Source organism: Eleutherodactylus coqui, chromosome 10 (assembly GCF_035609145.1).
Source record: "Eleutherodactylus coqui strain aEleCoq1 chromosome 10, aEleCoq1.hap1, whole genome shotgun sequence".
In the NCBI taxonomy this organism is placed as follows: Eukaryota; Metazoa; Chordata; class Amphibia; order Anura; family Eleutherodactylidae; genus Eleutherodactylus; species Eleutherodactylus coqui.
In genome coordinates this window covers 101,177,497-101,198,220 of record NC_089846.1, presented here as the reverse complement: position 1 = coordinate 101,198,220, position 20,724 = coordinate 101,177,497, and the positions used below count along the sequence as shown (strand labels likewise).

Below are 20,724 nucleotides of genomic sequence, written 5' to 3'. Positions count from 1 at the left end.
TGTAGAAGAGTCGGTTTGTGAGAAAGGTTCGGTTTAATCATAGGCAGCGTTTCTTTTGTTCTTCTTCTCCCTCCTCTGTAAGTCGGGGTGGTCGGGAGGCAGGATATAGCTTTCATCCATTCTTTTTATCTTTGCAAGACAGGTTAGTCTTAAGCGATTCTTGTGTGGTTTAACATGTCTAATAAAGAAATGTAAAGAATAAAAAGAACTCTAGATCCTACGGCTCTGTATGTGATGGTAGAAGGACTCGCTGTGCAGAAGTGATACTGCAGTCCTAGGAAACAATTCAGCACTCCATAGCACTCACTTGCTGAAAATTGTATAATGCATAAGTACTAATACAGTGCAGTAATATGAATTATGTATGCTGAGAAAGAATTATCCAGTATGTCACCTCCTGTCTATAGATGTTGGGAAGATGGCAAGTGTTAAGTGATTCATGTCATATAAGTATCCTGACAGAAGAGAGTAAGCATGAAGTCGCTGGGGATTCTATATTTATAATGAGTACTTTATCTATGTGCATAAAGTTATAAATTGGCATAACATAAAAGCAATATGAAAACTGTTGTGGGTTTATTAAGTGGTCTTCTCAAGTAGACTGATTTCACACGTCGCGTCTTAGTTGCAGAATCTTTCTGCACCGCAATTCCAAAACTATGTACAGTTACAATGTTAGTAAATGGGTTTTAAACAGGGGCGTAACTAAAGGCTCAGGGGCCCTGATGCAAAACGTGAGCTGGGGCCCCCCCTCTATCTGTATCTGTACACGTACCCATACCCAAACCATGCTGCACAGAGACATAACTTGAAGCTTCTGGTCCCCAATGCAAAACCTGTAACAGGGCCCCCAACTATAATGCTTTATTCATAGTACTTGGCTCCCTATATGGAGAAGAGAGGCCTTATGGGCCCCCTAAGGCTCCTGGGCCCGGGTGCAACCGCATCCCTTGTACCCTCTATAGTTACACCCCTGGTTTTAAACATACCCTTAGGGTACCTTCACACATAGCAGGATCGCTGTGGGCATACTGCAATGGAATACCCGCAGCAATTCTGTGGTGGCCAAATCCACACCTACATGGTGCGGATTTGGCTGTCTTTTAAATTACGAAATAGCTGCAAAACTTAACCCTTGTATTCCAAGGGCTGATTTCCATAGCATAAATAGGCATGCTGCGGATTTGTCGCAGGAAATTTCCATAACATGAAGGAGATTTCCGAAATCTCCTCCACATGGCTTCTACTGTAAATGCTGTGGAATTTCCGTAGTGATTCTGCTAGCAGACATTCCGCAGTTTTTACTGCCTGTGTGAAGGTGGCCTTAGGGTACAGGGGAGTCCCCGACAGCATGTCCATCAATATGCCGCAGTAAGGAAAAGCTGCAAGCAAATTCTTTCTTTCTCTATGGAGGACCGAGCTCATCTATGCATTACAAACATAATAAGGAAGGATCCAATGGCTGGATGTTCTTAAGGACAGAAATGTCCACGAAAAAAATGGGAAATTTTGTGAAATGAGATTCTTAAAGCAGAAATGTTAACAATCCCTGAAAGAAAGAAGAATGGGGAGCATTTAAAGAGAGAAGGATGGATGAAGACAGAACTTAAACACAAGCTAAAAAGGAAGACAAAAATGTTTATCAACTGGAAAGAGGGGGGAATATCTTAAAAGAATATAATACAAATTGCAGAAACTATAGGGCAAGTGTCAGAATAGCTAAAGCTAATAATGACTTGGGGCTTGCAAAAGAGGCCAAAAGCAATAAAAAGGATTGGAAGAATGTGACAAGTGGGGTACCACAAGGCTCTGTACTCGGCCCAGTGCTGTTCAACATTTTTAAAAATGATCTAGATGAGAGAATTGAGAGGAAACTGATCACGTTTACCGATGGGCCATGACTAACAGAATGGTACTTAACAGGGAGAAATGCAAAGGCAAGAAAAATGAAAAAAAAAAACATACAGAATGGGAGAAATTGGGCTAACCAGCAGCACAGGTGAAAAAGACTTGGTTATACTAATAGATCATAGACTGAACATGAGTCAAAAGTGTGATGCCGCAGCCAAGGCAAACAAAATTATGGGATGTATTAAGAGAAGCATAGAGTCTAGATCACGTGAGATAATTATCCCCCTCTACTCTTCCTTAGTCAGACCTCATCTGGAATACTGTGTCCAGTTCTGGGCACCCCAATTTATGAAAGGCATCAACAAACTGGAGCAAGTTTAGAGAAGAGTTACCAAGATGGTGGCTGTCTGCAAATCATTACCTATGAGGAACGGTTAAAGGATCTGGGAATGACCCTGAAGGTCCCTTCGAACTCTACAATTCTATGAACCTATTGAGTTAAATGGAAACTTGTTTCAGAGGCTCTTCAAAATAGCGTAATCTTAATAGCTGCTTTCAGACCAGGATATTTTTGTTCCGTATTAGATCCATAATAGGCCCCCTGCACATGGGCGAAAATTCTGCGGCAGGATTTCCCGCTGAATTTCCGCCCGTGGAAGCTGCTATAGAATTGCATTAGAAAACGCAATCCTATGCAGACAGCCGCAATTTGTCCGCGCGAAATCTCGATGAAAACAAATCGCGGCATGCTCTATTTCTGTGCGGGGCTCTGTGAGAAATGTCACTCCCTGGCCACTGGCTCCGCTCTGCACATACCCCGGCTGGCCGCCTGCCGACACATCACAGAGCCAGAGCCGCGGGAGCAGGTGAGACCCACACTGGTCCCTGCAGGGGCTCGGGTCGGGTCCCACTGCGAGAATTCTTACAGTGGGATCCGACCTGGCCGTCTGCAGGCGGCCATAGGGAGCTATTGTAAACCTATAACACTAATCACATGGCCATATTTTACAGCTGTTTTTTGACAACACAGCAACATCTATTTCTTGTGTATTTGCCTCTGTATTTGTAATATATTCTATTGGGCAAATACGGATCAGTATTTGCCCTACAGAAAAGAATAAAAATATGGATGAAAAATTTATGACATATGGATGTTTTGTCTTGTGAAACACGTCCGTAATACGGATCCGTATTAAGGGGCATGTTTTTATACTCTTGTCTAGAACCAGCCAAAATGGTTTTCCCATACTAAACTATTGATGACTTATCATTAGATAGGCTAACAATAGTTGATCAGTGGGGGTCTGTCACCCCACTAAACAGCTGATTAAAGAGGCCACAGTACTTAAGTGAGCGCTGCAGCCTCTTCTCAGGCATGTGATGTCATGTTCATTGGTCACATGACCTGAGAGCTGCTGTATGAGACTGGGCTGCAATACCAGGCACAACCACTATACAAAGTATGGTGCTATGGTTTGAAGTGACAGCAGTCCTCACCCAAGCCATTCAGCTGATTGTCAGTGTTCCGGAGCAGCAGATGCTAACTGATCAACTACTGATTAACTATCCTAAGGAAAAGCCATCAATTGTTTAGTGCTGGAAAAACCCAATGTACAATAAAAATTAATTCAATTTTTTAATATACTTTGTGTCCGAAGTCCTCATCCAAGTTAGTAGTAGCAGTCTTCTGTTCACAAGTGCTACAGCAGTCATGTGGGTTTTTTACCCTTGTGAGCAGCGCAGCCAATAGAAGGCATGATGGGTATGTCTACATTAGAAGCCCACGTGACAGGTTTACAGGATATCACCGGACCTTCTGCCCGGGTGACATCACCTGTCAGACGCCACAGCGGTTCGGCGCTGCAGTGAGTATATATATATATATTTTTTTATATATAAGGGGCCCAAAACTATGTAAAATATATAACTCGTAAAACCCCTTTAAACATGCTTGCTGTCAGTGAATGTAAATATTTTCATTTATATCTGCAGGCTTTCTGTGAGTTAAATGGCTTGGAATCCAGCAGGGTAATACATTTTGCTTACATTGCAACGTACTATCAGACAGACTTGCATGCTGATACATTTAGCTAAGCAAGGATTGCATGGACTGGAAACTGTTGTAGCAAACTCTAGTGTTCACCCTACCGCCATGCTTTCTGTTATAATGGAAATCATGACGGCAGTGCTGTATCCATCACATGACGGACACCACGGGTGCCTGATGGATTCCATTGGCGTACAATGGGGTCTTTGAGGGGGTCCATCATCTTAACGGGAAGCATAGTACTTCATGCTGCACTTTATTTCCTATCAAGTATGATGGAACTGCTGACAGCCTGTGTTGGCAGTGTGAATTCAGCTTTACTTGTGAGCAGGGGCATAGCTATAGGGGATGCAGTTGCACCCAGGCCCAGGAGCCTCAGGGGGGCCCAGAAGACCTCTCTTCTCCACATAGGGAGCCCAGAACTATGAATAAAGCATTATAGTTGGGGGCCCTGTTACAGGTTTTGCATTGGGGCCCAGCAGCATCAAGATACGCCTCTGCTTGTGAGCAAGACTAACTTTGTAATGGTTGTCAGCATTTGGACGCGAACAAGAATGCTGTCATACACTGGTATCAGAGATCTGAAAGTTGCAGAACTTTGCACATTCTTAAGGCTGATACGTGATTAGGTGGAGACCCCAAGCTATACCTCTACCCTATATAATTCTAGGGAGTGCATACAGTTCGTAAAATATACTGTGTATATATTGTGTGCTTGCCACAGGTGAAATGTAACACCTTGGTAATGTAAGGATTAGGCAAGATACACCATAGACAAAGGCATAGATAAGATATTCTATAGGTGAGATATAATACTTTAGTAATGTGAGGTTTAGGCAAGGTATACTATAGACAGCGGCATAGATGAGATATACTATATGTGAGATATAAGTTAAGATACCTATACACAGGGCAACTGTTGGTCGAATCGGCGCCCAACAGTCGCCCACGAACTACCGCCTATCGCCCCTGTGCTTTATAGAGGAGCGATAGTCGTTCAAGTGAATGAAGGTGGAGCGGCCTGGGGATCGTTCCGGCTTCCATTCACAGTAAATAGGCAGTCGTTCATAGCTGAGTGACTGCCTGTTTACACGGCCCGACAGTCGCTTGGTTTTTAGTTCTGCTAAAAACTAAGCGACTCCAACAAGTGAGCGATTTCTCGATAAGCGTCCTTTCGGCGCTGCATGTACACGGAATGATTATCGCCTCAATTTGCTGATTCGCCCCATGAAATGGTATCTTTACAGATTCACTAAGTGAATTACACTAGGTAAGCAAATATAGCGCTGCTGCAGCATGAGGTCTACTAAGACACTTATACAGGAAAATAACTAGAACCAGCAGGAGAGGAAGGTGCTATAGGTTTACCAATACATTAACATACATTATTCTGCCATACAGTGCTCAGTCCTCCTGACCAATTGTAATACACTTCTCTCAGCCAATCAGGAGGAGGGAGAGACTATACATGAGGGCCCAATATAAGCGTCTGGAATGTGAGTGCTCAGCAGTAAGTCAAAGGGCTTAATCACACGAGCGTATATGGGCCGGCGCTTTCACATCTGGCCTGTATACACTACCATGTGATTCATGGGTGTGGCGTATATGCCATGGGGCGGGGGTAGACAGCTTAGCTCTGCTAAACTGTCTCCCCCTTCCCCTGCCGGCTCACCTCCTCTCTCCTCCCCTCCAGCTGTTTGCAATGGGAGTGGGCGGGGTGGGGCAGAGCTAAGCTCCCGCCCCTTGTCCACAGCCAGCAATGGGAGATGGCGGAACTTGGCTCCGCCCCGCCCCCTCCCATTGCAAACAGCAATCTGGACTAGGTTTTTTAAAATCTCATCTACACGACTTGAACTGTAAGTGCTGCAGAATCTCCGCAGGAAGTTCCGCAGAATTTAGGGCTTATGTGAAGGCACCCTGACTGTTTCAATACCGATTAATGTATCACAGACTATGGCTAGTAAGGTAGACCGCACACTGTTGTAGCACCACAGGTATTAGTAATGCATACGGTGTTATGTATATAGGTCACCTATAATATATTGGGGTATAGGTCAGATAGTTAGCAAGATGAGCTATAAGTAAGAAATACTGTTGGTGACGATAGTTACAGGTATAAAGAAGGAATAGTGTGGATACATTAGTATGGTGAGGCATAGTATACTGTAAGTGAGGTAATAGTGTGGAAGACTGAAAAAAAAAGACCTACAGAAGTTGCACACAAATATGGCAACACCGTACGGCATGCATGCCTTAAAATCGTCTCTGCATGTCATAAATTCACATGAATGGATGATTTTCTGCAATCAAGTCCTGAGCTTAATTAGCATTTTCTCGTCCATTCACATGGCTGGGTGCAATGTTTTATTGAAAAAATACGGGGCAGTCCGGAAATCCCTCGCTCAGCATAAATCATCGGAATGACTATAAATGCCTAAATAGAGGCACCTGTAAGCTTTTCACAGCGATGGACGCTGCTAAACTGTCTCACCCTCCATTCTTTTTTTCCATGGGAGCCGCCAGTGTATATCGGTCGGAAAATAGAACCAGAACTATCTTTTTACCCAGCGTATAATAGCAGGCGCAGATTTCAATAGCATATGTTCTATTTTTTACATTGCAACATTTTTACGTGCCGCAAATTCGCCCATTTGATTAAATGCATTGGAAATCAAGGCCTTAGGCTGCATTCACACGAACGTATATCGGCTCGGTTTTCACGCCGAGCCGATATACGTTGTCCTCGTGTGCAGGGGGGGAGGATGGAAGAGCCAGGAGCAGGAACTGAGCTCCCGCCCCCTCTCTGCCTCCTCTCCGCCCTCTCTGCCTCCTCTCCGCCCCTCTGCACTATTTGCAATGGGGAGAGGCGGGCAGGGGCGGGGCTAAGTCCTGAGAATTAGCCCCGCCTCTCCCCATTGCAAATAGTGCAGAGGGGCGGAGAGGAGGCAGAGAGGGGGCGGGAGCTCAGTTTCTGTTCCTGGCTCTTCCATCCCCCCCCCTCCCCGTACATGAGGACAACGTATATCGACTCGGCGTGAAAACCGAGCCGGTATACATTCGTAGGAATGCAGCCGTAGATGGTCTCTTTTTTTCATCCCAGCGTGAAAATAAAGCCTTAATTGGTGATAATATGACACAGATGCTGCTCGGCAGAAGTGAACAACAGAAGGTTCCATTGGTCAGGGGTTTGAGCCACTCAGCTGCTGTTACTAGCTGACTCCCAAAACCACCCAGAGCAGGGCATGAGGTGAAGTAAACACAAATTGTGCAGGAAAGCTTCTAGCCAAGCAGGGGTTGAAGGGGCAGCTCAGTACTAATGGTTATAATTCCATGCATTTCGTATTATGTTTCCATATTTTTGTCCATCCATTTCAGCCTATTACCTCCCCCCCCCCATGTTGATTCAGAGGCACAAAATAGAAGCAAAGTTTCCTCATTTTAGAGGACAAAATTCCTTCCTGACTCCAATTTGAATAATTCCTGGACCACTGACCCTTCTGAAGTAATCAGTGACTATAGAGTACTACAGGTAAAGGTACAGGTTAAGTACACTGTAGGTGAGGTACAGGTTGGCTATACTGTAGGTACAATAGTGTTATTGTGCATAGGTAAGGTAAAACATACTGTAGGTAAAGAGAGGTGTACTGCAGTGAGGCTACAGGGTACACTATTGGTGAAGTGAAGTACTGGGGACGCTGTATGTGGAGGTGAGGTGGTTAGGTAAGGTACTGAATGCGCCATAGGTGAGGTACAGTGTATACAATAGGTGAGGTACAGGATATGCTCAAGATGAGATGGGTAGTTGAGGTATGAGGTACACTATAGTTGACATAAGGTACAGGATACTCCATTGGTGAAGTGAGGTACAGAGTATGCTATAGGTGAAGTGGCTAGGAGAGGTAAAGGATAGGCTATATGTGAGGTACAGGGTACATTATAGTTGACAAAAGGTAGCTAAGTGAAGTACAGGGTATGCTATAGGTGAGGCAGTCAGGTGAAACTCAGGGTACACTATCGGTGAGGCAGCGAGGTGAGATACAGAGTATGCTATAGGTAACGTGAAGCAATTAGGTGACGTACAAGGTATACAATTGGTGAGGTGGTTAGGTGAAGCAGAGTATGCTATAGATGATATGAGGTGGTCAGGTGAAGTATAGGGCACGCTATAGGTAAGGCGGGTAGTAAAATAGAGGATAGGCTATAAATGAGGTCAGGCCATTAGGTGAAGTACAAGGGGCATGCTATAGGGGAGGTACAGGGTATACTCTAGATGAAGTGGTTAGGTGAGATACAGGGTATGTTATAGGTGTTGAGGCAGTCAGGTGAAGTACAGTACAGGGCAAGCTATAGGTGAGGTACAGGGTACACTATAGTTGAGGCGGTTAGGTGAGATACAGGATCCGTTATAGGTGATATGAGGCATTAGTTGATGCACAAGGTATACTATAGCTGAGGTGGTTAGGTGAAGTATAGAGTGCGCTATATTCAAAGGCAATTAGGTGAGGAATATGATACGCTATAGGTGACATGAGGCAGTTAGGTAAAGTACAGGGTACATTATTAGTGAATTACAAGTAACTATATATGAAATACAGGATGCTCTATAGGTGAAGTGAGGCAGTTAGGTAAAGTACATGGTGCTTTATAGGTGAATTACAAGGTGTTCTATAGGTGAGGTACTGGGTGCTCAAAAGATGGAGTAAAAGGTACTCGATAGGGGAGGTACATGGTTCTCCATGGGTGAATTACAGGATACTCTATAGGTGAGTTACATGGCTGTTATATAGGTGAATTGCAGCACATGCTATAGGTGAGTTACAGTGTACTGTATGTGTGGTACAGGGTTCTCTATAAGTGAAGTACAGGGTGCTTTATTGGTGAAGTACAGCGTATGCTATTGGTGAGTTACAGTGTACTGTATATGTGTCGTACAAGGCGCTCTATATGTGAAATACAGCATATGCTATGGGTGAGTTGCAGTGTACTGTATATGTGAGGTGCAAGGTGTTCTATAGGTGAAGCACGGGGTGTTCTATAAGTGAAGTACGGTGTATACTATGGGTGAGTTACAGTGTGCTGCATATGTGAGGTACATTTTGCTCTATAAGTGAAGAACAGGGTTCTCTATAGGTGAAGCACAGGGTTCTCTATAGGAATAGCACAGCATATGCTATAGGTGAGTTGCAGTGTACTGTATATGTGTGTTCCAGGGTTCTCTATAAGTGAAGTACAGGGTGCTTTATAGGTGAAGTACAGCGTATGCTATGGGTGAGTTACAGTGTACTGTATATGTGTGGTACAGGGTGCTCTATATGTAAAGTACAATGTATGCAATTGGTGAGTTGCAGTGTACTGTATGTGTGAGGTGCAGGATGTCCTATAGGTGAAGCGCAGGGTGTTCTATAGGTGAAGTACAGTGTATCCTATAGGTGAGTTGCAGTGTGCTGTATATGTGTGGTACAGTGTGCTCATTAGGGGAGGTACAGGGTACACTATAAGTGAAGCACAGTGTTCTCTATAGGTGAAGTATAGCCTATGCTATGGATGAGTTGCAAAGTACTGTATACGTGAAGTACATGTTGCTCTATAGGTGAAATACCAGATTTTCTATAGGTAAAGTACAGCATATGCTGTGGGTGACTTACACTGTACTGTATATGATAGGTACATGTTGATCTATAGGTGAAGTACAGCGTGTGCTATGGGTGAGTTACAGTGTACTGTATATGTGAGGTACATGTTGCTCTATAGCTGAAGTACTGGGTTCTCTATAGATGAAGTACGGCGTATGCTATGGATAAGTTACAGTGTACTGTATATGTGAGGTTTAGGGTGTTCTATAGGTGAAGTACAGTGTATGCTATGGATAAGTTACAGTGTGCGGTATATGTAAGATACATTTTGCTCTATCGGTGAAGCACAGGGTTCTCTATAGATGAAGTACAGTGTATGGTATGGGTGATGTATAGTGTACTGTATATGCAAGGTTTAGGGTGTTCTATAGGTGAAGTACGGTGTATGCTATAGGTGAGTACAGTGTGCTGTATATGTAAGGTACATTTTGCTCTATAGGTGAAGCACAGGGTTCTCTAAAGATGAAGTACAGCGAATGCTATAGGTGAGGTACAGTGTACTTTATACACAAGATTTAGGGTATTCTATAGGTGAAGTACAGTGTATACTATGGGTGAGTTACAATGTACTGCATGTGTGAGGTTCAGGGTGCTCTATAGGTGACGTACAGCATATGCTATAGCTGAGTTACAGTGTATTGAATATGTGAGGTTCGTGATGTTTTATAGGTGAACTACTGCGTATGCTATGGGTGATCTGCAGTGTTTGTGAGGTTCAGGGTGCTCTAAAGGTGAGTCACAGTGTACTGTATATGTGAGGTTCAGGGTGCTCTATAGGTGAGGCACAGGGTTCCCTATAGATGAAGTACAACGTATACTATGCAGTGTTTGTGAGGTTCAGGGTGTTCTGTAGGTGAGTAGCATTGTACTGTATATGTGAGGTTCAGGGTGCTCTATAGGTGAAGTACAGCGTATACTGTGGGTGAGTTACAGTGTATCTGCGGTTCAGGGCGCTCTATAGGTGAAGTACAGTGTATACTATGGGTGAGTTACAGTGTGCTGTATATGTGCGGTTCAGGCTGCTCTATAGGTGAAGTACAGCGTATACTATGGGTGAGTTACAGTGTGCTGTATATGTGCAGTTCAGGCTGCTCTATGGGTGAAGTACAGCTTTGTTATGGGTAAATTGCAGTGTATGTGCGGTTCAGGGCGCTCTATAGGTGACGTACAGTGTATACTATGGGTGAGTTGCAGTGTGCTGTATATGTGCGGTTCAGGGTGCTCTTTAGGTGAAGTACAGTGTATACTATGGGTGAGTTACTGTATATGTGCGGTTCAGGGCGCTCTTTAGCTGACGTACAGTGTATACTATGGGTGAGTTGCAGTGTGCTTTATATGTGCGGTTCAGGCTGCTCTATAGGTGACGTACAGTGTATACTATGGGTGAGTTACAGTGTGCTGTATATGTGAGGTTCAGGGCGCTCTATAGGTGAAGTACAGCGTATACTATGGGTGAGTTACTGTATAGTGAGGTTCAGGGCGCTCTATAGGTGAAGTACAGCCTATACTATGGGTGAGTTACAGTGTATCTGCGGTTCAGGGCGCTTTATAGGTGAAGTACAGCGTATACTATGGGTGAGTTACTGTATATGTGAGGTTCAGGGCGCTCTATAGGTGAAGTACAGCGTATACTATGGGTGAGTTACTGTATATGTGAGGTTCAGGGCGCTCTATAGGTGAAGTACAGCGTATACTATGGGTGATTTGCAGTGTGCTGTATATGTGCGGTTCAGGGTGCTCTTTAGGTGAAGTACAGTGTATACTATGGGTGAGTTACTGTATATGTGCGGTTCAGGGCGCTCTTTAGCTGACGTACAGTGTATACTATGGGTGAGTTACAGTGTGCTGTATATGTGAGGTTCAGGGCGCTCTATAGGTGAAGTACAGCGTATACTATGGGTGAGTTACAGTGTATCTGCGGTTCACGGCGCTCTATAGGTGAAGTACAGCGTATACTATGGGTGAGTTACAGTGTATCTGCGGTTCAGGGCGCTCTATAGGTGAAGTACAGCGTATACTATGGGTGAGTTACAGTGTATCTGCGGTTCAGGGCGCTCTATAGGTGAAGTACAGCGTATGCTATGGGTGAGTTACTGTATATGTGAGGTTCAGGCTGCTCTATAGGTGAGGTACAGTGTATACTATGGGTGAGTTACAGTGTGCTGTATATGTGCGGTTCAGGCTGCTCTATAGGTGAAGTACAGTATATGTTATGGGTAAGTTACAGTGTATCTGCGGTTCACGGCGCTCTATAGGTGAAGTACAGCGTATACTATGGGTGAGTTACAGTGTATCTGCGGTTCAGGGCGCTCTATAGGTGAAGTACAGCGTATACTATGGGTGAGTTACAGTGTATCTGCGGTTCAGGGCGCTCTATAGGTGAAGTACAGCGTATACTATGGGTGAGTTACTGTATATGTGAGGTTCAGGGCGCTCTATAGGTGAAGTACAGCGTATACTATGGGTGAGTTACAGTGTGCTGTATATGTGCGGTTCAGGCTGCTCTATGGGTGAGGTACAGTATATGTTATGGGTAAGTTGCAGTGTATGTGCGGTTCAGGGCGCTCTATAGGTGAAGCACAGCGTATACTATGGGTGAGTTACAGTGTATCTGCGGTTCAGGGCGCTCTATAGGTGAAGTACAGCGTATACTATGGGTGAGTTACTGTATATGTGAGGTTCAGGGCGCACTATGGGTGAGGTACAGTGTATACTATGGGTGAGTTACAGTGTGCTGTATATGTGCGGTTCAGGGCGCTCTATAGGTGAAGTACAGCGTATACTATGGGTGAGTTACTGTATATGTGCGGTTCAGGGCGCTCTATAGGTGAAGTACAGCGTATACTATGGGTGAGTTACTGTATATGTGAGGTTCAGGGCGCTCTATAGGTGAGGTACAGTGTATACTATGCGTGAGTTACTGTATATGTGCGGTTCAGGGCGCTCTATGGGTGAGGTACAGCGTATACTATGGGTGAGTTACAGTGTGCTGTATATGTGCGGTTCAGGGCGCTCTATAGGTGAAGTACAGCGTATACTATGGGTGAGTTACTGTATATGTGAGGTTCAGGCTGCTCTATGGGTGAGGTACAGTGTATACTATGGGTGAGTTACAGTGTGCTGTATATGTGCGGTTCAGGGCGCTCTATAGGTGAAGTACAGCGTATACTATGGGTGAGTTACTGTATATGTGCGGTTCAGGGCGCTCTATAGGTGAAGTACAGCGTATACTATGGGTGAGTTACTGTATATGTGAGGTTCAGGGCGCTCTATAGGTGAGGTACAGTGTATACTATGCGTGAGTTACTGTATATGTGCGGTTCAGGGCGCTCTATGGGTGAGGTACAGCGTATACTATGGGTGAGTTACAGTGTGCTGTATATGTGCGGTTCAGGGCGCTCTATAGGTGAAGTACAGCGTATACTATGGGTGAGTTACTGTATATGTGAGGTTCAGGCTGCTCTATGGGTGAGGTACAGCGTATACTATGGGTGAGTTACAGTGTGCTGTATATGTGCGGTTCAGGCTGCTCTATGGGTGAGGTACAGTGTATACTATGGGTGAGTTACTGTATATGTGCGGTTCAGGCTGCTCTATGGGTGAGGTACAGTATATGTTATGGGTAAGTTGCAGTGTATGTGCGGTTCAGGGTGATCTATAGGTGAAGCACAGGGTGCCCTATAGGTTAGTCGCAATGTACTGTAAGTAGCCAGTGTTGGGCAGCGGCCCCGCAGCAGCAGGTAGACGGCGGCACGGAGGCCGGCGAGGGGCGGGCACGGGGGCGGGCTGCGGGGAGGGAGCTCGGGGAGGAGGAGGAGAACCAGACGATGGAAGAAGAGACGGAGGAGGACGAGAACCTGCCAACGGGGGAAGAGCAGGGGATGCGGGACAGCCTGCTCGGGGGAACCCCGGAAGGGGCGCCGGTGCCCGCTGAGGTGCCCGCACATGGCGGCCGGGAGAAGGAGGTGCGGAGCCGAGTCCCGGAGGGGGGCTACGGCTGGGTGGTGGCGCTGGCGGCCACCTGGTGCAGCGGCTCCATCTTCGGCATCCAGAACGCATATGGGGTCCTGAATGTGTTCCTGCAGAAGGAGCTGGAGCCCAGCGAGCGGAAGGACGTGGACTTCAGGACAGGTACCGGGACTGCTGCCCCCATCCTCCCCCGGCGGGACTGCACGTGTGGTGCCTACTGTGTGCCAGGCTGATGCCCAGGTGCGAAGCATCGGCCTCCATGCGACAAGTGCCAGAGCCTATTTATACCTGACATTTACATGTTGTAGAGCAGCCGACACTGTGTGCCCCCCTCACAGGGCAGCCGACAGCGTGTGCCCCCCTCACAGGGCAGCCGACAGCGTGTGCCCCCCTCACAGGGCAGCCGACAGCGTGTGCCCCCCTCACAGGGCAGCCTGCACTGTGTGCCCCCCTCACAGGGCAGCCGACAGCGTGTGCCCCCCTCACAGGGCAGCCGACAGCGTGTGCCCCCCTCACAGGGCAGCCGACAGCGTGTGCCCCCCTCACAGGGCAGCCTGCACTGTGTGCCCCCCTCACAGGGCAGCCGACACTGTGTGCCCCCCTCACAGGGCAGCCTGCACTGTGTGCCCCCCTCACAGGGCAGCCTGCACTGTGTGCCCCCCTCACAGGGCAGCCTGCACTGTGTGCCCCCCTCACAGGGCAGCCTGCACTGTGTGCCCCCCTCACAGGGCAGCCTGCACTGTGTGCCCCCCTCACAGGGCAGCCTGCACTGTGTGCCCCCCTCACAGGGCAGCCTGCACTGTGTGCCCCCCTCACAGGGCAGCCGACAGCGTGTGCCCCCCTCACAGGGCAGCCGACAGCGTGTGCCCCCCTCACAGGGCAGCCGACAGCGTGTGCCCCCCTCACAGGGAAGCCGACAGCGTGTGCCCCCCTCACGGGGCATCCGACAGCGTGTGCCCCCCTCACGGGGCAGCCGACAGCGTGTGCCCCCCTCACGGGGCAGCCGACAGCGTGTGCCCCCCTCACAGGGCAGCCTGCACTGTGTGCCCTCCTCACAGGGCAGCCTGCACTGTGTGCCCCCCTCACAGGGCAGTCTGCACTGTGTCCCCCGTAACCCAGGCAGGAGACGCCGTGTGCCCCCCTCACCCACGCAGGAGACGCCGTGTGCCCCCCTCACCCAGACAGGAGACGCTGTGTGCCCCCCTCACCCGGTCAGGGATCTCTTGCACCCTCTGTGCCTGTGTGTCATGGTACATGTACCACAGGAGCTCCATACTACATGGCACACTGTGAGGAAAGTAGGCACAGAGCAACCATGAAGTCAGATCCTCTTTGTAAGAACTAAAATAATTTTTCATCAGACTGGCTATGTTGGGAGTTGTAGTTCTCCATCAGCCAGAAAGGTGCAGGGGCTTCTGGGAAAGAGTTATTACCACAAGGTTTTGTGGGTTGAAAACACACTTTTGTTATTATTGAGCTCTGGAGGGAGATGCCACCAAATATACTCCCTGGGCACCGAGAACACACATGTACAATGCCATGCCGGATATGTTATGCAGGTGGGGGGGGGGGGGGGGGGGGGGGGGGGTGCAGGCTGCTGATCAGTTGGATAGAGGGGTCTGTTTACACCAAACTATTCATCGTGCGAACGATGTCAGGGTTTATACCAGCAGACACTGGCATAACTATAGGGGATGCAGGGGATGCTTTTGCACCCGGGCCCAGGAGCCTTAGGGGGCCCATAAGGCCTCTCTTCTCCATATAGGGAGCCAAGTACTATGAATAAAGCATTATAGTTGGGGGCCCTGTTACAGGTTTTGCATTGGGGTCCAGGAGCTTCAAGTTATGTCTCTACCAGCAGATACATTGTTGCTCCTTCAAACAGGAAATCGCTTATTCATTCACATTCGCTGTATAAGTGATAAACGACTGAGCGATCGATATTTAAACCGAAGGATTAGCGAACGAGCCAACGAGGATTTGTATACCTGCACAACTATCATTGGATCGTCTGCTGCGTTTACATTGAACAATTATCATTAATTTTCACTCGTTTGAATGATTTGCATGATAATCATCCTATAGAAGAGGACCTTTAGTTCTATATAGCGCCAGATGTAGCAAACTGTAACATGACTGCCAGGGCTGCCTCACACGAGCGTAAATTACACGTGCGCAAGAAACATCCCAGCATGTTCTATCTTAGCGCGTATTACCTGTGCGTACATGGCGATGGACTGCATGCTGCACATGTATGTCCCGCTCGTGTGAGCCTGGGCCTTAAGGGTGCTTTCACTTGAGCAGAATATTTGCGAAATCTGCACCTAAAAATGTAGTTTAACCCTTTGCAATCCAATTTTGGATTCTGGGTTTCCTAGGGGGGTTTATCTTTTTGTCATTATACTATGGTGCCATCTGCTGGCTAGAGCAAGTACTGCTGTATGGGACATGCTGGAGAGGCCCCTGACCACAGAGCGGCCAGTAATATACAGTAAGAATACCCTGCTGGACGTCTTCTGACATCGGAGCTGTATAGCCTTCAATCAGAATGTCTGAAGATGTCAGACAGTGGATTGGAAAAGGTTAATAAGCTGCTGTGGCTTTCCGCTCCACAACCCACGTATATACATGCGGATTTTGCTATGGCATTTTCTGCGTCTTTAGGTGCAGGAAATATTCAATTTGTGTGAGCGCCCCCTAAGATCGGATTCACACGAACATATTTGCACTAAATAGCACTTGAATAGATCCTATTGGTTTCAATCAGTTCGTTCACATACGCGTATTTTCCGCGTGCATTTCCTTTGCGCAAAAAAATACACAGCGTGCTCTATTTTCCTGCGCAGAGAAAGAGCAGATATTGAACTAATTACACTAATTGCTCATTTCAATGAAAGGGAGCATCGGTGCGTGTTTGCAAAAATGCGCACAGTTTGCGCGCACAAAGTACAGTAAAAAAAAAAACGCACCTGCAAACACACAACACCTGCTGCGCAAATGCACATGTAAATGCACTTTCGCCATGTGACACTGACCGAACACTTGAGATAACTTTCTGTATGGCAGCTTGTTCTCCCTCTCCCTTGCTTCCCAATGGCTTTAGTTGTGATAAGAGAAGAATCGCTGTATAACTTTCTGCAACAAGTGATCTTATTTATAAACTTATCTCTGTCAAGTTAAACTTTGCAACATCTGTAGCCATCTAGATGGTGGAACTGTTACAAAAGCCTAGTAGAAGGGTAGCAAGGCACATATGTAAGGACTGTAAGACAAGTCAGCCCGTGTCCTCCGTATACAGATGCACAGTACTTCTAGCGCAGTCAAGTAACCCGTACACAGAGTTGGCACTGCCAGCAGGGATTGGTAGAATGGTGTAGAATCCAAACTGAATTTTACATGTTTAGTGAGATCTTACCACTGACCAAGTTATATGCCAACTGCAGATTTAAAGAAGCATTGGTTACCTGCCTTGGCGTGGCTCCTCATAGCTCATATTACAGAAAACAGTGAAGAAAGTCATTTGTTTAGTAAATATCACTTTCCCCCTTGTTAGTAAATAGAACATCTGATGTACTTTTCATAGTTAATACCCGAAATAGTAACTGTGCAGTAGTACACTGTATAGCTGAATACCCGAACCATCCCATACATCCTTTTACCCCGTATACCTATGCTACCCCAGTCCCCGCAGCCCCCAGGTGTGCTCTCAGTAGGAGTATATGCAGTCCTGTGCTTATGTCAGTAAACTTTACAGATACTTAGGGACCTCTAACCGTGTTAAATACCCATACTCTGCATATATCAGAGTTACATATGTTGGTTTAATACTCTTGAGGTCTTCCTATACAAGGATATATAATTTCTGCTACTTGGTGTAATATTCCAGCGGCTGTAAGGTGAACTACTGAAACTCGTAAGCGGTTCATGTTCTTTGTAGACACATTTTCCATTCCTTTCTAATAAGGGCAAGATATGTTATTGGGACTCTGGACTTTTTTCTTTGATGTATATACCATAAATACATGTTTGTGTAACAATCTCAAGGTGTATTTATACACAGGGGTAATTTTTGCTACTTTGTTTCATATTCCAGAGGGTTTCCAAATATATACATTCTGTATCTTTATGCTTCTTAGACTTCTCTATACAACTTTTTGCTTCTTTGTACGATACTCCCGAGGCTTCCTTATACACAGATACCTTTAGCATATAACTTAGCACTACTTTACCTAAAGTTCCCTATGCACAGCTGTATGTTTGCTGCCTCTTTGTGGAATCCTCTAGGTTTTCCCACTTCATTATTCAATTCATGTATTCTTTTAATTATTGGCATTTCCCAAGGAAAGGTTGTTCTTCTCATTTGTAATGGGTAATACAGGTATGTAACTGCTTTCATTATAGCCAGCTGCAGGTAGTTGATGTGTTTTAGGTGTTTTTTGGCATGACACCCCTGGTCATAAGGGAAGCTGTCGGGGGAGTTAGAAAATGGAACGCTGACAAATAAAGTCAACATAGGAATATGAATTTTAGTTATGAGAGACAAAACCCTGTTTGGTGTTGATGATGTAAGGGTTAATAGAAATATGTTGTAGTTCAAGGGATTGTCTGACAAATTTTGAGTGTAAAAACGAGTTCCCCATACTGGAAACCAACCAACGAGGTAGTGCTTACCTCTCCTGCCTCCCTGCATGTCCCCTGTGGGTCTTTGCTATGATGTATTGTTTGCATGCTGCAGCAGACTGTGTATGGGATGTTACAGACTGCTACAGCCAGTCACAGGGCTCAGTGATCGAGTGCTGGGATTGAAGATTGCCTGCAGCAGCCTGACCTCCTGTTCACAGGCTGCTGCAGCCTGTAGAGCATATGTGACAGGGAAGGCCTGGAGCTGTTGGTAGACAACACAAGGGAGCCGGCAGAGGTGAGTATTAGCTGTTTTGGTATTTTTCAGGATGCAAAACCTGTTTTTGCAATAGAAAGTTATGTCAGACAATCCGTAATTGGCACACAGAAGTCATAAATCATACATTCCTACAAGACTCATCAGTGCCCCTAGAGGTATTAGGGACTTTTCACACATGGAATTAGTCCTCTGGGACACTTCTGCGTCACAATGGGACTTGAATTCCAAGTGTCTATACTTCAAAACCGTAAGATTAAAGGACATCTTGCAGAATTGTTGTAGTCTGTTTTTGAGATAGAGGAGATGTCATTCCACAATTAAAGTCTGCAGAAAGAAACGCAAGATGTTCCGGAAAACGCATTTCGCTGTTAAAAACGCAATAAAATCTGTGCTAATTGACAAACTCGGTGTCTGCCTGTACTGCGTCCTGTGTGAAAGGTCAATTGCTCCACGACTCTGTTGCAGCATAAACTAGAGGAAAGCCTACAAGACATGTCTAGCCTGTTGTGTGTGTGTGTGCGCCATTGTTTTGGCAGGAATAGCTGTTATGAGTTGGCACAGGATTGTGATCAGGCAACAGAATACAGACACACTGTTCCAGTTGTTGACATTTGGATGCAAAAATTGGACAAGATGCAGTTGAATTTGGTACCTGTTTTGAAAGACATGCATAAGATGTACTTGTAGCATTTGGCCTGTCATAGATAGAGATTTGCCCCTCTGATATTTTCTGCAAGGTTAAAGATGCAATAAGATCCCAATCAGGCCTCATGCGCACTGCAAAGCTATGTGCCTACACCTAATTCCCCAGTCTGGAGCCATGTGATCTTCCCGAGCTGCTGTACCATGCTCCATCTGGTACCATCATGAATGGAGCCATACACCTGTAGACAGGTGGGGCCATCGTTACACACGTGTGTCTGCTAGAACCATTTCCAGTTGCTTGGCCCCTAAAAGGCTGTCGGAGGCTCCTTGTGTGTAGTGACCTCTTCTTCTGCTTGTGTAGAGCTTGGTGACCACTAGACGCCTCTACGATGCAGAGAAGAGATTTCACCCTGTTACCAAAGTATGAGAGGGGCGCATTATTGGGATGGGAGAAGCTGGATGGTCGTATCGATGAATTGTCCCCCACCCGGCCGTTCTGACCAGGCTGTTAGGAGGTGTTGGGACCAGTAGATGTGTGAGAAGAAGGTGACCGGAAGGCACAGAAGGTGACCAGACTCAGTATGCCCTCAGACCACCATTAGAGAGGAGCGTCTGATTGTCCGACAAGCAGAAGCAGCTCCAACTGCTTCCTTGTTCACCGTCCAGAGACAGGTGGCACCATCGTTACACCCTGTGTCTGCTGGAACCATTTCCAGTTGCTTGGCTGAAGGACATTTGGTCTCACATGTACGGCCTTCGCCTCCGTTTGCAGTGATGTCGTGAACAACTAAACTGGACTGCTGCATGATAGAACTGGGTTGTCTCTAGAGATGAATCCAAGTTTCATTTTGACACTGCCCCCTGCTGGTGTGATGGTCTGAGAGGCCATCGTATACAACAGTCAGTCCCCCGCCTAGTAGCGGTACGAGGGACAATGACAGCTCAGCGATATGTTCAGGACATCCTGCAGCCACATGTGTTCCTCTCATGGCAGCTTCCAAGAGGCACCAGGATAATGCTGGACTGCACACACAGGGGGTCACAGGAGCCCCCACAACATTGTCACACTTCCGTGTCCTCCCCAGGCACCAGCTCTATCGTCTATAGAACACAATATGCAAATGGCAGCAGCACTTGAACATACCTCAAAAATTTTGTCAATAGAACTTGTATGGGACCATCTCCCATACTACATTACAGCAGATGTGAAACAATATGCCGTTGGATACCATACAGTACCAGCAGGGCACTAGAGCCTTCATGTCCATCCGTATTGCAACTTGTATCCAAGCTAGAGGTGGTACAACAGGGTACTAGAGCCCCCATAACTGCTTGTATCACATCTTGTACCCAAGCTAGAGGCGGTACAACAGGGTACTAGATCCTCCATGCTTGTTCATATCACATGTTGTATCCAAGCTAGAGGCGGTACAACAGGGTACTGGAGCCGCCATGATCATCTGTATCATATCCTGTATACAAGCTAGAGTTGGTTCAGTAGCGTACTAGAACCTCCATGCCTGCCTGTGTCACATCTTGTATCCAAGCAAAAGTCGGTACAACAGAGTACTAGAGCCTACATACCCACCTGTGTCACATCTTGTTTCCAAGCTAGAGGCGGTACAACTGGGCACTAGAACCTCCATGCCCTTCCTATCACAACTTGTATGCAAGCTACA

At 46.5% G+C, this 20,724-nt stretch overlaps 1 protein-coding gene across 1 annotated transcript in view; it reads left to right on the top strand.

The window, feature by feature from the left end:
• The first annotated feature begins 13,358 nt into the window (after nucleotides 1–13,358).
• SLC16A2 (solute carrier family 16 member 2) overlaps nucleotides 13,359–20,724 on the top strand; it is a 153,005-nt gene continuing 145,639 nt past the window's right edge. Inside the window, exon 1 of the mRNA XM_066581644.1 lies at nucleotides 13,359–13,662. Within this exon, the coding sequence (XP_066437741.1) occupies nucleotides 13,359–13,662 (304 nt within the window). The remainder of the gene's footprint in view (nucleotides 13,663–20,724) is intronic.